Source organism: Chenopodium quinoa, unplaced genomic scaffold (assembly GCF_001683475.1).
Source record: "Chenopodium quinoa cultivar QQ74 unplaced genomic scaffold, ASM168347v1, whole genome shotgun sequence".
Lineage (NCBI taxonomy): Eukaryota > Viridiplantae > Streptophyta > Magnoliopsida > Caryophyllales > Amaranthaceae > Chenopodium > Chenopodium quinoa.
Window position 1 is genome coordinate 7129684 of NW_018743920.1, and position 14067 is coordinate 7143750.

Consider the following 14067-nt stretch of genomic DNA (forward strand, 5'->3'; position numbering starts at 1 on the left):
CACGTATCATAACTTGGTCTAATTTAAGTTACTCCAGCTTTCCAATGAATATAATCAATTAATCTCTCCAAAAAAATTACTCCGTAAAATTTTGGACTTAAATAAACACAACAAAGGACAACCTTTTATTAGCATAATACTACTTGTCCAATGATCTTAATCGAGTAAAGCCGAACTTTTTAAATTTTTTTTTTTTTAGGTCAGATAAAAGCCATATTAAACCGACATATCTCACATATTAAGTTAAATTTGTAAGAAATGAATTTCCCACGAACTCTGTAATATTAGACGAGGAAATTAGTTTTACAGTACTCCATATTTTGTATGATGGTCGAGTATAAACTTACAAGGAGATGAAATATTAACAATTCATCGCGGGATTTGGGGTTTTAAAATTCCCCCAAATTGAAAACCCTAGAATTTCTCAACGCTCGATTACTCTTCACTCCTCTTGTAATTCTCAGCTCTGAAAATCAATTGCAAGATGAATCCATTAACATTGGTGAAGAGAATTCAAAGTATAAATGCTAAAGAAGCTGATTTAGGGATTTCAGATGAAGCTTCATGGCACGCCAAGTATAAAGATTCTGCTTACGTTTTCGTCGGCGGCATTCCTTACGATCTTACCGAAGGCGATCTTCTCGCCGTCTTTGCTCAGTACGATTCTTGTTTTTTTTTTTTTTGAATTATTTTATTTAATTTTACATTTTTGTTTGTTTAATTGATTTGTGTTACTAAATTTTATTAATTTTGATTTTTTTTTTCTTCAATTGAATTTGGTGAAGATATGGAGAAATTGTTGATGTTAATCTTGTACGAGATAAAGCCACTGGAAAATCGAAAGGTTTTGCATTTGTTGCGTATGAGGATCAAAGAAGTACAACTCTAGCTGTAGGTGAGATTTTCTCTGTTGTTATTATCGTGTTTCGATTTCGAGTGAGCTGGATGTAAGGTTTGAATGAGTTGGAGTATTTAATTTTGTTATTTTGTTCGGCAGATAATTTGAATGGTGCTCAAATTGGTGGCAGAACTATTAGAGTTGATCATGTTGCTAAGTATAAGAAAAAAGAAGAGGAGGATGAGGAGACGGAGAGGCAGAAGAGGGAAGAACGAGGAGTTTGTCGTGCTTTCCAGAAAGGCGAGTGTAAATATGGTGATGCGTGCAAATTTTCTCACGATGAGCAAGTATGATTGTCCTTTGAATTTTATATGCTCATTTCTGCTGGTTATGCTGTAAATAGATTGATCTTCGGTCTATCTGTTTATTCGTGCCTGTGAAATCCATTGGTGACTTGCTGAGTTGCTGCAATAAGCTTACTTTCACTGTTATTTCATGCATTTGTATGGCATTTACCACGTGTGTGTTTATCCTAGATGTAGCGAGAAGTCTTTGCTTTAATAAGCAATAAAATGGGAGATAGTGTTGTCTTTAAATCTGCAATATCAGTGCATTCATTATATCTTGGAGAAAATTTCCTTGAATATCACAGAATGTGTACTGATCAGCCCTAAAGTATAGCCTGCTGTTTATATGGGGTTTCCTTTTAACTGGGGAACCTGTGCTTCTTGTAAGCTTTATACTAGTAAATTTAGCTTAAGTTTTGGTTAATTGAACCGCATTTATTACCTTTTATTTGTATCCCTGGAGCTCAAACATCCTGTTTGCCGCCAGAACTGCTACAAGGATATTGGAAGGCTCACCAATGCATATGGATCTCTTGATAAAATTGGATTAATTGAGGGTGGGGAGTTTGTCATTCTAGAAGCACACAAGATAAGTGAAGAGCAAAAGGCTGTGTTAATGGAAGATCAGGGCATAGGCTGTGTTCATATCAATTCACCAAGGCATTGCTTTAAATTTAGAAAATAGGTTGTCTATTAAATAGATTGTTTCAAAAACAGAAATGTTTAAAGTGATTAAGTAGGAGTAAGCTCAATCATTTTAGACTATGTTGTTGGTGGTCTTTTGGTTCCTAACCTCCTAGGCTCCTATGTGTCCCTTTTGAATTGTTAGTAGCAATTGACTCATTTGTTGCATTATCTCTCTAGCTTTATAGGCAATTGTTATTATTATTTTTCTAATTGCGCATTTTTCCATAGAGAGCTGCAGATACTGGATGGGGTCACGAAGAAGATAAAAGGTCAAAGTGGGATAATGACAAATCATCCTACCCTAGGGGAGAACGGGGTGTTTGTCGTGCTTTCCAAAAGGGCGATTGTAAATATGGAGATTCGTGCAAATTTTCTCACGATGAGCAAGTATGTTTGTCGTTTTATCTTTAATCTGGCTGTTGATATTTGTCTTTGAATGATTTTACTTGTTGGCTTAACACACAATTTTAGACCTCATCCACCATTGGAGATATCCTTCCGTAATTCCGTCAATGAGCTCATCTTTTAGTCTTATCATACAATTTTAGACCTCATGTGTTTCCTCTGTTTCATCAGTGAAACTTCCACAATTATCTCAGAAGTTGCACTGATGAATCCTACTGTTTTTACTCCATAGCTTATTGTTTATTTGGGGCTGTCTGTTAATCGGTGGGTCTTTGCCTTTTTAAATATTTTGACTTGTGAATGTAGTAAAATTTTGGTAAAGTGAACCCCTTTCTTACCATTTAACCATGTCCCTTGAGCTTGACAATCCTAATTTTCACCAATAGGGGGAAATTGGAAAGGTTGCTATTTCCAATGGATCTCTTGGTGAAATTGGAGTAGTGGGTAATGCCTAAAGGAGTGGAATAGGAGACTGAAGAGTAAGTAGAGGACTTTCATCACCTGGAAGGTCAGGGCATAGTTCATCATTTTGAATGTAGAAAAAAGATGCATACCATATACCGTAGAGGATTTAATCAACTAGAATGATTTTATCAACTTTAGACTATGCTGTAGGTGGTCTTTTCCCTTCGTTCCCTATGTGTCCTTATCCAGTTTCAACTGCCAATTAATTTGCTGCATACCCTTATTTTCTTAGCTTTACTGATAACTGGTATTTATGTATTTTAATTGTACAATTTTCCATAGAGAGCTGCAGACACTGGATGGGGTCCTGAGGAGGATAAGAAGTCAAAGCGGGTGAATGACAAATATGACAATCATTCAAAGGATTATAAAAGATCACGGGATGCTCCACCTAGTCATGGTCCAGAGCGGAAAAAACCTGATGTTTATGGTGGAAGAAGTTCTGGAGGAAAGGACCACATCGAAATTGCTGACAAGAAAGTTGAAGATGGTTTTGACACAAGAGACAGGGGCAAGCGATCAGAATACAAAGATGATCGAGACAAGCGAACAGTTGAAAGGTTGAGGTATGAATCTGAATCAAAATCTAGAGATGATTATGACAGGAGGGGAGAAAAATGGTCAAGGAGGAGTGATACACAACCTTCTGTGAGGGACACCCGAAGTGAGAAAGACTGGGATAGAGATAGGGATAGGGATAGGGAGAAGCGCTCATCCTATACTAGGGATTCTTCCCCTCAACGTCATAGAGACAGGGATGATGGTGATCAGCGTCGAGCCAGACGTGATGAAGATTACCATAGATCTCAGAGAAAATAGGAGTTTCAACTTGTGTAAGCTTTCTAGGACTAGCATGATTTCCCCTTTTTTTTCTTGTGATGAGGATAAAGCATTGCTTCTCTGTTACTTTGATGTATACATTGTACTGTTACTTGCTTTATTAGTTTTCCCTCAATTTTGGGATAGTAAATGCATCTGTTAAAGCTAATGGTGTCTGCTATGATCAAATACTGACATTGTTGATTTACTGACATTTTCTCGCTGTTGTCCTAAGCGCTTTATGCTTTTGGAGGAGTGTTTTTAGCACTATTAAGGTTTGTATTGTCACCCACTAGTTTCTTTTCAGACCTATATGATTGAAGAGAGGAATGCTAAAAATTAGTTTGGAGAAATGTTAGTTGTTGAAATTTGGAGGATATTTGCAGTTAGGATTCTAGGATTAATCTGTACACTGTAACATAGTAAAGGTTATCAATTATGGCTTGTTTCCTATCATAACAAAGGGAAATTTTATTGCTACTAGTATTCATACTTCTTAATCAAAATGGTACATTTGCAATCTGCTTTATTCTTGTTTCCAGGTGCATCAGCACCAAGTGAATTCTCAGTGAGGTTGCTACTAGTTTTTCTAAGCATATTCTTCTTTAGAAGATGATAGCTGAGTCAACCCTGGCACAAGGACCGGACCTTCATCAAGGGGAACCAAATTTCCTTCTTCTCCTAGTTCAGCTGAATTTTTATCTGCCTTTGCCTGTCTTTCAAAACCTTCTCCCACTGCCACTTCTTTCCTCGGGGCCTTTCTGTCTGAATCTGGAAGAGATGGTTCCTCCAATGTGTTACGCATTAGTTCTTCATTTTCTTCGATAGCTTGTTGCTCTTCACTTATCTTGTGTGCTTCTGCATTATCCCATTCTTCTGTCACAGTTATAACATTCTTGGTCTCCCATGCTTCGAAATTCCTGTCTGGACCAGGTTGCCACATAACTTCACCCATGCTGTTCTTAAGCAAGACTTTGTACTGGATAGGCTTCCCAACCGGCAATTCCTAACAAACGTGGGAGGAGTAAAAAGGAAATCAAGCACAATTTTTTGGTTGCACATAGGCATATCTAATTCCAATTCCTTAAGAATCTTACCAAAAAAAGACTCCAGATGTGGCCTTCGGACCAGTCAAATGGTATGGCATCTGATGGGTTCCATGACCCCAGAATTGGGTCATCTCCTACTAAAAGAATTTGATCACCGAATTGGCACTCTTTCTCCAGCTGAAATTTCACACAAACCGACTTGTAGAGCTCTGTTGTTTCAGCTCCTACTCCAACCTACAAAGCCGAGTTTATAAAAGATTTAGATTTAAGTTCATCTCTCAAAAATACTGTGCTTTTCTTTCATAAAATCAAAAAATGTACACATCAGTCGATAAGTACTTCGGACAGAGATTGCTAAATCTGTCAAAGACAATCCCATTGGCTCTTAAAACACCATTTATCGTCAAACAGCAGCATTTGGTCATGTTAGAAATTCTGTTTACGCAACAGATTGTATACCCTTAGAATTTGTAACAGGGTAATATTGTTCTTTTTGGTTACAACAGACATGCTTGTTCAATGGTATATCTAACTTGAGGCTTTCTTCTATGTCCTAATGCTTTTATCAGTCCGTCAGCCTATAGTGTAACAAGTCTGAAAGTGTCCGAAAAACATACTACTAGTAACGCACTACTTAACCAGATAACCTTAATAATACATACTCTGCAACTCTGTAAGAACTAAGTAAAGAGCGAAAAATTCGTTCTATGTTAAGTAAAGAGCGAAAAATTACAAACATTTTCAGTCACAAGTGTACTAGAATAAGTTACTGAATAAGATAAGAAGGAAAACAGTAAAAAAAAAAAGAAAGAGAGAGAGAAGAACTAACCTCAGACTGTAACAATGAGTGGCAGTGGAACACTTTCCTAGTTGGAGATAAGCTTAGTTGAGGAAGATTGACACAATATTGCATCATGCTAATTCTGTCATTTGCTGCAAATTTCTTTGCAAGTTTTACAGTCTTTGGCAACAATAGACATGTTTTTTGCTCATTTACAATGCAACGAGAATCGGCTCCAAACATCTTGGCTGAATAAGCAGTTTGGGTTCCCATCACTTTCAGTTTGGGTTGAAGGAGAGGTTGCTTGCTAGTTGCTTTCAGCTCAATAATAAAAACTGCTTTTTTTTTTTTCTGGCCAAAGAATTCTGGGAGTTAGTAATTTATCGTTACTTGAAAACAGACAAAGGTACAGCTTCAACTATGAAGTTGAATCTGGGACTTTCTTAAATACTTGGAAAAAAAAATGTCTTGGAAAACATGTTTCACGAATTTTGCTAAATCTACTATCTACCACAAATCTTAAAGTAGGGCACTGGTTTATTTGCTCCCACTTGAATACCACAATTTTGTTGCTTTGTTGAACTCCACTAACTTTTAGTTTAGTTTTTTTTTTTTTTATTTATTTTTTATTTTACTGTATTTTCTAATGAAGTATTCAACTTTAAATATGAATCACTTGGCTGATAAGAATTTTTATCCAAACGATTTCCTTTTTACTCGCTCTACAATTTTAGAAGGGTGGAAAAGTATAGAGAAAAAATTATTGTGTGTGTAACATGTGTGAAACTATTTTCAAAGTTAAAGAAAGAGAAAAACATTTACCTAAATAAATAAAGCAAGCAAAATGGAGAACTTAATCATATGAAATGATTAAGTAATACTTCCTCCGATTCTTTTTAGTTGACACGTTTCTATTGTTGATGTTTTGAAAATATATATCGCGACGAATTTAACAAGATCTCACATGACTATTTTTTCATTAGGTATAAAGCACAAAACACAGTCAAAGGGGAGTGAGTGAATAATGCTAAAGTCAAAACGTATCAACTAAAAAAAACGGAGGTAGTATATCATTGGTTACTTTTTTATTGAGGAATATATCATTGGTTACTTCACACTTGGAGGAGTATTTAGAAAGGGTTATATATTTGATAGATTCATTAATCAATAATAAATTTTGCACATATTTTGGAATGGTCCATTTATAAGTATAAATTATTAAAACAAATACAAAGTGTTAGGGGATTCTAGTCATATGAAATAAATATAGTTTTGTTAGAAAATTTTAAAAATTAGGAGGGATCAAGGATAATGTACCTTCCGTCTAGAAAAGAAAAGGATAATGTACCTAATAAAATAAAATTATTTAGAATTAGAATGCTCTTTCAAACATAGATGGCAACCAGTTATACTCACTTCATCTCTTATTGTTTTTCTAGTTTTCTTTTATGTAATCTCAAAATAATTTTATGCAAAGTTGGGTTTTTTTTTTGTTTTTTTTTTTTTTTGACAATTTCAAAAATGAACTTTTATCTAACTCGAGATAACCATTTTTTTAAAAAAAAAAAAAATACGAGAACCAAATATACTTGTACAAAATATTGTAATACGACAACGGGATCAAGGGGATTGCAATTAAAATTTCTTATTATTTAAAAAGAAAAAATTAATTCAGTCTACGAAGTGGAGGCACACTATCGTTTAGAATAACACAAAAGTCACAAATCATTAAAAGAGAAATGTTGACTGTGAGCATAACAAGAGAATAAGACGAAATCCTTTGTAACACTTGAAGTACAGAGAACTACATAACATCATCATCTAACTACAGATATCAATTTAATTAAGCAGATACCATTTACATTTAAACAAAATTTTGAAGGGAAATTGTTTTTATAAACTTCACCTGAATCACCACTAATGTAGTCATGCTTCTAGCTTCACCAATACTCCATACAAGAACATAATCCGTCTTTGAAATGATGAAAACGAAATCGATCTCTCAATAATATCTTCCTGTTATAAACCCTGGATACGATTTTTGCAAATGAGTGGCAATCTCCACAAACTCGAAGATTTTTCACAATTCTGATAGGTTGAGGTGGTGCAAGGCAGAGGAGCCCAAATGCAATAGCTAGTTTCTCACTGTGAACATATAGTGCCTGCTCTTTCATACTTTCCTCATCACCAACTTGCAAAATATGTGGTTCATTTAGTACATACCCATCTGTTTTCAGCTTTGAAACGATTTCATCCAGCTTAGCGTATATTTCCCTGGCCATAGGATGAGAATTGTCAGCGACTAGAAACTCGTCGACAGTGCCATTGACCTCTATAGAACTACAACCTGCTTCTTTCTTCAATCCAGAATCTTTCATAAGCTTCCTCAACTTAGCAACCTTGTCCCAATTCCCGGATTTAGCATAAACATTGGATAGCAAAACATAAGCCCCATCATTTTTGGGCTCTAATCTGAGCAGACGACTAGCAGCCAATTCTGCAAGACTAACATTTGCATGAAGACAGCATGCCCCCAGCAAAGAAAGCCAAACCGAAGCAGTGTAAGGGGCCTCCATCTTCTTTATTAGATCCATGGCCTCGCTAAAATAGCCTGCACGACCAAGGATGTCAATCATGCAAGAGTAATGCTCGGCTTGAGGCTTAATTCCATAAAGAGGCTGCATTTCGTTGAAGAAAAACCTGCCTTCCTCCAATAATCCTGCGTGGCTGCAAGCAGATAATACATTAATAAGAGTCACAGCATTTGGTTTAACTCCAGCATCTTGCATTCTTGAGAAAATATCTATTGCAGCTCTACCGCGACCATGCATTGCATGACCAGCAATCATGGCACTCCAAGTAAACACATCTTTCTTCTTCACAGAGTTGAACACGTCCAATGCTCTTTCTAGATCTCCACATTTTGAATACATGTCAATAAGTGATGTACAAAGATAAGAATTCAACTTAATACATTGCTTCTCTATGTAAACATGGATCCAACTTCCCATGTCAGCTGCACCCAACTGAGCACAGGCTGATAAAGCACAGACGAGAGTCACTTCATTAGGTTTTGAACTCTTATCTGCCAATAATTGCTGGAAGATATTCAGGGCTTCTTTTGACTTTTCATTTTGCTCATACGCCGAAATAAGGGCATTCCAGGCAGCAATATCCCTAAAAGGCATGGCACGAAAAACATGGGAAACTTCTGTAACCCTCCCCAGCTTAGCATACCCAACAAGCATAGTTGTCCATGAAACTACATCTTTCTCTCCATTTCATCAAACAACTTTCTTGCATCCTCCACACTCGCACATTTCATGTACATATCTAGTATTGCATTTCTCAATGTCAAATTCGATTTTATTCTATTCTTCCTTATATGCGAATGCATCACCCTCCCCAACTCCAAATTCCTTGTCTTTGAACAAGCAGAAACAACACCAACCATTGTCACCTCATTTGGCCTAACATCCTCCCCCTCCATAGCCTGGTATAACTCCAAAGCCATCTCAGGGCAACCCCCTTGCACATAAGCATTGAGCATCGAATTCCACGATACAACATCCTTATCATGAATGCTCATAAACACCCTGTAAGCCAAATCCAAATACCCACAAGCAGAATAAAAACGTATAAGCGAGTTAAGTATAAACAAGTCATCAGCAAGCTCAAGCTTCACAACCATACCATGAATTCCCCTTCCCAGTTTAGCATCATCAACAACGTCAGACGCGGCTTTAATAACAAAAGGGAAGGTAAACTTGTTGGGTAAATCAGGGCATTCATGAAGCATACGCAGAAAAACAAACAAACTCCGAACTGGGTCATCATCACTTGAAGCATAAGCTCGAATAAGAGTGTTCCAAGTATAAAGATTTGGTTGGGGAATTTCATCAAACATCTTCTGGGCATAATCAAGATCACTCATAGGTGAAATTGCAAGTGCAGAAAAGAGTTTGCTTGATGAATATGGATCAAAGAAAAGACCAATACGAAGTAATTGGGCATGAATTTGTTTGAGTTGGGATGATTTTGTGCATCTGTCAACCATTAAAAGAAGAGGGTGTTCTGCAAAATAACGGTCATTGTTGACAGTTAAAGATGGGTTCCGATAAAAATGGCGGGAATGTACTGATAACTTTGGAAAGTTAGCAATTGCAACTGCCATTACTTCACTTGATGATGTTCTTGCTTAATTTCTTGATTTTTATTTGTTTAACTCTAATTTGTTCTTTCTTATCTCCATGCTCTACAAATGACAATTAGGGTGAATAATGTAAACCTTATCAAAATTCCAATTGACCTAACTATGACCAACTTTATAAATTTAGGTAATATTACGAAGTTATCTATTGAAACCTGTGGCTGCAAACTACAAAGTAATTTAAATGGTTAAAGTTTTGGGAATGTTATCGAAAATGTTGAATTGAACAAAAACATTTCTGTTTACATTCTATTTAAAATATACAATATCACTGAAAATAAATGTCTCATAAAGTAAATTTTAAAGTACTTTTTTTTTTCTCCTATTGTATATTTTTATCAATTGTTATCGAAGTCCAAACTTTTGAGATTAATGTTTCATAATTCAAGGATAATTATTCTCAAAAAAACTCCTAACAAATTATAATTGAATGTATCTTTAGGTGATTTTAAGAGACGAATGTAAATAAAGGGTTTCTTTACGATTATAAATATAATTGGGAGACGATTATAAGAGTAATAAAACCTTAATGGTATTATTTATGCCAAAAAATAAAAACGATTTAAAACCCTGAATTCTTGTAAAATTGTAAGGCTCATAAACCTAGTATTGATCACAAGTAGCTAGTACTTACTAAATATAGCAAGAGAGAAATGGTATATGAGTGGAAGTGAATTATTACAGTGAAGTTGACAACTTCATAAATCTCTCCGTGCATGTTTTTCCATCCTCCGTAACTTACGGTTTGTCCTTAAGAAAATTGTGTACAAGAAATAATCACTTACTTACATTCTAATCAAATCTTAACAACATTATTGTTATAGTTGTGTTTAATTCACAATAACAAGGTGTTCTTCCTATACTCGTAAACGTGCACTTATCAGTTCTCATGGAAGAACAACAACGATACAGCACGGTAAACACCGTGCCTGGCTATGTCAACTATAGGCATCGTCCTGCTGTTCGATCAAGGCATGGAAAGTGGATATCCGCTTGGTTTCTAATCTGTAAGTAGATTATACAAAGTACTATTATATTTTAACATGCCATTTTATCATATTAATGGACCAACTCAACCAAAAGCTTAAACTGATGGTTGAGGCCCAGGAATACATATTATACTCTATCAATATATAACTTATTATTAAGCACGATTATTATTGTTCAAAGGGTCAGAGGTAGCGGAGAGTGTTGCTTTTTCTGGAATCTCAGGAAACTTGATGATCTTTTTAACGGATAAATTGGGAGAGTCTACGGCAATGGCAGCTACGAATATCAATGCTTGGAAAGGGGTTGGTTTTATCCTTCCTATCGCGGGTGCTATTGTTGCTGATACTTGTATGGGCAAATACTTAACCATTGTTGTTTCTTCCGTCATTTATATCATAGTGAGTATCACTTCATACATTATACATAGTCCTAGATGTAATCGAGGGTGGTTTTAATATTTTATTGTTGAGTTTGTACAATGACACAAATGCACATAAAGTTGCTAATTTTATATTCGTGTGTTTCATGTTCATCTCAATTGGGATGGCTTACCAGGGGCTTGGCTTGATAACTTTGTCAACGGCGTTACCTACCCTTATGAAGGGTGACAATCATGAATGGTCTCTGGTGTTGCAGAAAATAATGTTCTTTGCTGCCCTGTATCTGTTTGCTCTTGGCAGAGGCGGGCAGAATCCTTGTATACAGGCTTTCGGAGCTGATCAGTTTGATGGAAACGATCCTCAAGAGAGAGAAGCCAAAAGCTCTTTCTTTAACTGGTGGAACTTTGGTGTTTCTATAGGTGCTTTGCTGGGTCTTGTAATATTGAGCTATGTCGAGGACAATCTCAGTTGGGGACTAGGATTCGGAATCCCTTGCATCATCATGGTCTTTAGCACGGTCTTATTCTTGCTGGGAACTATGACTTATCGGTTTCCTCTGAAAGTTGAAACCAAAAATCCATTCAGAAGGATTGGAAGAGTGTATGCAAAAGCAGCACGAAATCGAAATCTTGATCATCCTTTTCCTGAGCAACGACCCACTCGTAGACAGCTGAGATGCCTCGATAAAGCCTTAATTGTACGTGAAGATGATGTGGATAGAGGTTGCAGCGAAGAGGAAGTAGAAGAGGCGAAGGCAGTCCTTAGGCTATTTCCCATATGGGCAATGAGTTTCGTGTTAGCCATTGTGTATGCTCAGAGTGGGACTTTTTTCATCAAACAAGGCGATACAATGGATAGAATGATTGGATCTAAGTTACAGGTACCATCAGCATCCTTACAGGGTCTCATGAATATCACTATGCTTATCTCAGTTCCTTTTTATGACTATGTGTTCGTGCCAGTAGTCAGAAGACTAACCGGAAAACCCAATGGAATAACAATACTTCAAAGAATTGGAATTGGTTTGTCCATAACCATTCTTACAATGGGAGTTAGCGCGATTGTAGAGAGAAAAAGGCTAGAGATTGCTTCGCGGCATGGACTGCTTGATTCGCCAACAGCAACCGTACCAATGAGTATTTGGTGGTTGCTTCCGCAATATGTGTTGTTCGGATTCACAGTTTTATTTGCCTTGGTTGGCCTTCAAGAATTTTTCTATGACCAAGTACCTAATGAATTGCATAGCGTTGGACTGGCTATCACTTCAAGTATACAGGGCTTAGGATACTTTTTGTGTAGCCTCATTGTATCATTCGTCACCAAAGCAACCAAAATAGGTGGGAGAAAGGGTTGGATCTCTGATAATCTGAATCGCTCACACCTTGATTACTACTATTGGTTGCTAGCTGGTATAAGTGCCGTAGATTTGGCTCTTTTCGTTTATTTTGCTAAATCATACAAATACTACAAGCAAAGACATAGCTTCGAATGAGACGATATCACAATAATTTTAACTCCTTTGAGGAATACGGTCTCGATCTCCCCAAGACTTACACAAACAAGGGTCATATACTCATATGTGAAGGTGTCAAAATGTCACTCCATACCATAATTTATAGAAATTGTAAGGGCGGAAAAATGTGAATTTAATATCAAAATGAGTTAGTTTACCTTCTCAAAAAATCTACAATAGTTTTCATGTAGTATGGTTGATTTTCTATCTAATATTTTTGCTAATGACAAATGTAAATATATACTAAGTATTTAGAATAAATCAAAAAATTTAGAATACTAAACCCATGATATACTTTCCCCTTACTACTTTGTGCGATTTTACTAGTCACATTACTAACTTAGATTATAAATTATACTATTAACATGATAATTATTTACACGTTAAATAATAGTCCGGTGCCACGGGTTAGATAATAGTCCCTGTCACCCTGTGCCATAGATCATCGTGCCCACAAGAGGTTGAGGGGAACACCATTTAAACTCAGAATTTGCCTAATTTCACTGTGATCGACTAAAAACGAGCACAAATTACCAACATTAAAACCCAAAACACTAACAAACAAGTCAATTCCCTAATTCAACACCAAAATCCAATCAATAAAGAACAAACAATCAATCAAGCCAAAAACATTATACGGAGTAATAACAATATCATTATTATTTAAGTGAGTAATTTAAAAAAAATAAAAAAAAAAAACCTTTACAATAATTAAAGAAAACTAACGACGAGAATCATAGTCAACGACCTCGGAATCAGTGACAGATCTAGAGTGTTGAACAATACATCGACCAATAGAGTTAATCCATTCTTCCTTCTCTTTATCAGAATCTGCAATGAAGTACATCGTACAACCGTCCGAGGTTGCGATCTCAAAGGAAAAGGGTTTATTTAGCGTATCCTCGGCACCTTTGACGGTGAGGCAACGGCCCACTTGAATAACGCCACGTGGAACAGAGGTGCGGGTGACGGTTGATTCTTTGAACCACAAGAGCTTCCCTTGTTTGAGGACGAACCAACGGCGTCTCCAGGTTTTGATGTACTCGCCTTGTTTGTTGAGCCACCCGACCCGTTCTGGGTCGGCCCAGAATTCTAGGCCCATGTAGTCTTCCGGGTTTGGGCCTGACCCTAAAGCTCTCAATATGCTATCCATTGATTGATTTGTTCGAGGTTTCAGATGAGGAGAGAGAAACAAGAGAGAGTTGTTTCAGGGGTTTTTGGTTGGGAAGATTGATTGATGAAGGTGTTACTGAAAGGAGGAGAAGGTTTTGTTGATTTGGTGTCGGTCACGTGATTGGATACGACGTCGTTTATGGTTTTTTTTTTATTTTTTAGGGATTCGTTTTTACCAAGTCAATCGAAAGGGAGAATAATAGGAACGAAGTTTGCTTTGGATTGAAGGAGGTGAGAATCAATGCGATCCATATAATATATAATGCATATAGAATGTCACATAAGCATATCATATCATATCTTAATTTTATACAGTAGATAAGATTCCGTACATAACTAGTTTTAAGATAAAATAATTTATAAGTTTGATTAAAATACAAACATTAAAAATAATTTTTACAAAAGAGTTC

General features: G+C 36.3%; 5 protein-coding genes across 6 annotated transcripts; 2 read left to right on the forward strand and 3 right to left on the reverse strand.

Moving 5' to 3' along the window:
* The first annotated feature begins 200 nt into the window (after positions 1-200).
* On the forward strand, positions 201-3730 carry LOC110688277 (zinc finger CCCH domain-containing protein 42-like). 2 transcript variants are annotated; one of them, XM_021865005.1, is made up of 5 exons: positions 209-657; positions 786-895; positions 998-1185; positions 2101-2259; positions 3025-3730. In XM_021865005.1, exons 1-5 carry the CDS (start codon positions 485-487, stop codon positions 3559-3561), a joined length of 1167 nt encoding a protein of 388 aa, XP_021720697.1. In that variant the 5' UTR covers positions 209-484; the 3' UTR covers positions 3562-3730. The 2 variants fall into 2 exon arrangements, with proteins under 2 accessions (XP_021720698.1, XP_021720697.1); XM_021865006.1 differs by lacking the exon at positions 2101-2259 and having other exon boundaries at positions 201-657.
* Positions 3607-6259, reverse strand: LOC110688278. Its single transcript, XM_021865007.1, has 3 exons — positions 5440-6259; positions 4659-4844; positions 3607-4567 (listed from the first exon to the last, which is right to left on the reverse strand). The coding sequence occupies exons 1-3, from the start codon at positions 5662-5664 to the stop codon at positions 4151-4153; spliced, it is 828 nt and encodes a 275-aa protein (XP_021720699.1). The 5' UTR covers positions 5665-6259; the 3' UTR covers positions 3607-4150.
* Positions 6260-6414: 155 nt separating this feature from the next.
* Positions 6415-9771, reverse strand: LOC110688276 (pentatricopeptide repeat-containing protein At2g29760, chloroplastic-like). The gene is given in 2 exon segments (XM_021865003.1): positions 6415-8668; positions 8671-9771. Coding segments are annotated over 2 exon segments (2232 nt in total). The 5' UTR covers positions 9566-9771; the 3' UTR covers positions 6415-7331.
* A 719-nt stretch (positions 9772-10490) lies between these two features.
* LOC110688580 (protein NRT1/ PTR FAMILY 5.10-like) lies at positions 10491-12502 on the forward strand. Its single transcript, XM_021865348.1, has 3 exons — positions 10491-10608; positions 10772-10989; positions 11147-12502. The coding sequence occupies exons 1-3, from the start codon at positions 10491-10493 to the stop codon at positions 12461-12463; spliced, it is 1653 nt and encodes a 550-aa protein (XP_021721040.1). The 3' UTR covers positions 12464-12502.
* Positions 12503-12914: 412 nt separating this feature from the next.
* LOC110688280 (pleckstrin homology domain-containing protein 1-like) lies at positions 12915-13854 on the reverse strand. The gene has a single exon (XM_021865008.1). It carries the CDS (start codon positions 13635-13637, stop codon positions 13206-13208), a length of 432 nt encoding a protein of 143 aa, XP_021720700.1. The 5' UTR covers positions 13638-13854; the 3' UTR covers positions 12915-13205.
* Between the last annotated feature and the right edge of the window lie 213 nt (positions 13855-14067).

Excerpts from the sequence above, each read along its gene's own strand:
- LOC110688278 (XM_021865007.1), bottom strand. The coding sequence starts at position 5,664 with ATGGGAACCCAAACTGCTTATTCAGCCAAGATGTTTGGAGCCGATTCT. Across the intron at positions 4,845-5,439 it reads ACTCATTGTTACAGTCTGAG|GTTGGAGTAGGAGCTGAAAC; the intron begins GTTAGTTCTTCT and ends TCGGCTTTGTAG. Across the intron at positions 4,568-4,658 it reads ACATCTGGAGTCTTTTTTTG|GAATTGCCGGTTGGGAAGCC; the intron begins GTAAGATTCTTA and ends CACGTTTGTTAG.
- LOC110688277 (XM_021865005.1), top strand. The coding sequence starts at position 485 with ATGAATCCATTAACATTGGTGAAGAGAATTCAAAGTATAAATGCTAAA. Across the intron at positions 896-997 it reads AAGTACAACTCTAGCTGTAG|ATAATTTGAATGGTGCTCAA; the intron begins GTGAGATTTTCT and ends TTTGTTCGGCAG. Across the intron at positions 2,260-3,024 it reads AATTTTCTCACGATGAGCAA|AGAGCTGCAGACACTGGATG; the intron begins GTATGTTTGTCG and ends AATTTTCCATAG.
- LOC110688580 (XM_021865348.1), top strand. The coding sequence starts at position 10,491 with ATGGAAGAACAACAACGATACAGCACGGTAAACACCGTGCCTGGCTAT. Across the intron at positions 10,609-10,771 it reads ATCCGCTTGGTTTCTAATCT|GGTCAGAGGTAGCGGAGAGT; the intron begins GTAAGTAGATTA and ends TATTGTTCAAAG. Across the intron at positions 10,990-11,146 it reads CTTCCGTCATTTATATCATA|GGGCTTGGCTTGATAACTTT; the intron begins GTGAGTATCACT and ends ATGGCTTACCAG.
- LOC110688280 (XM_021865008.1), bottom strand. The coding sequence starts at position 13,637 with ATGGATAGCATATTGAGAGCTTTAGGGTCAGGCCCAAACCCGGAAGAC.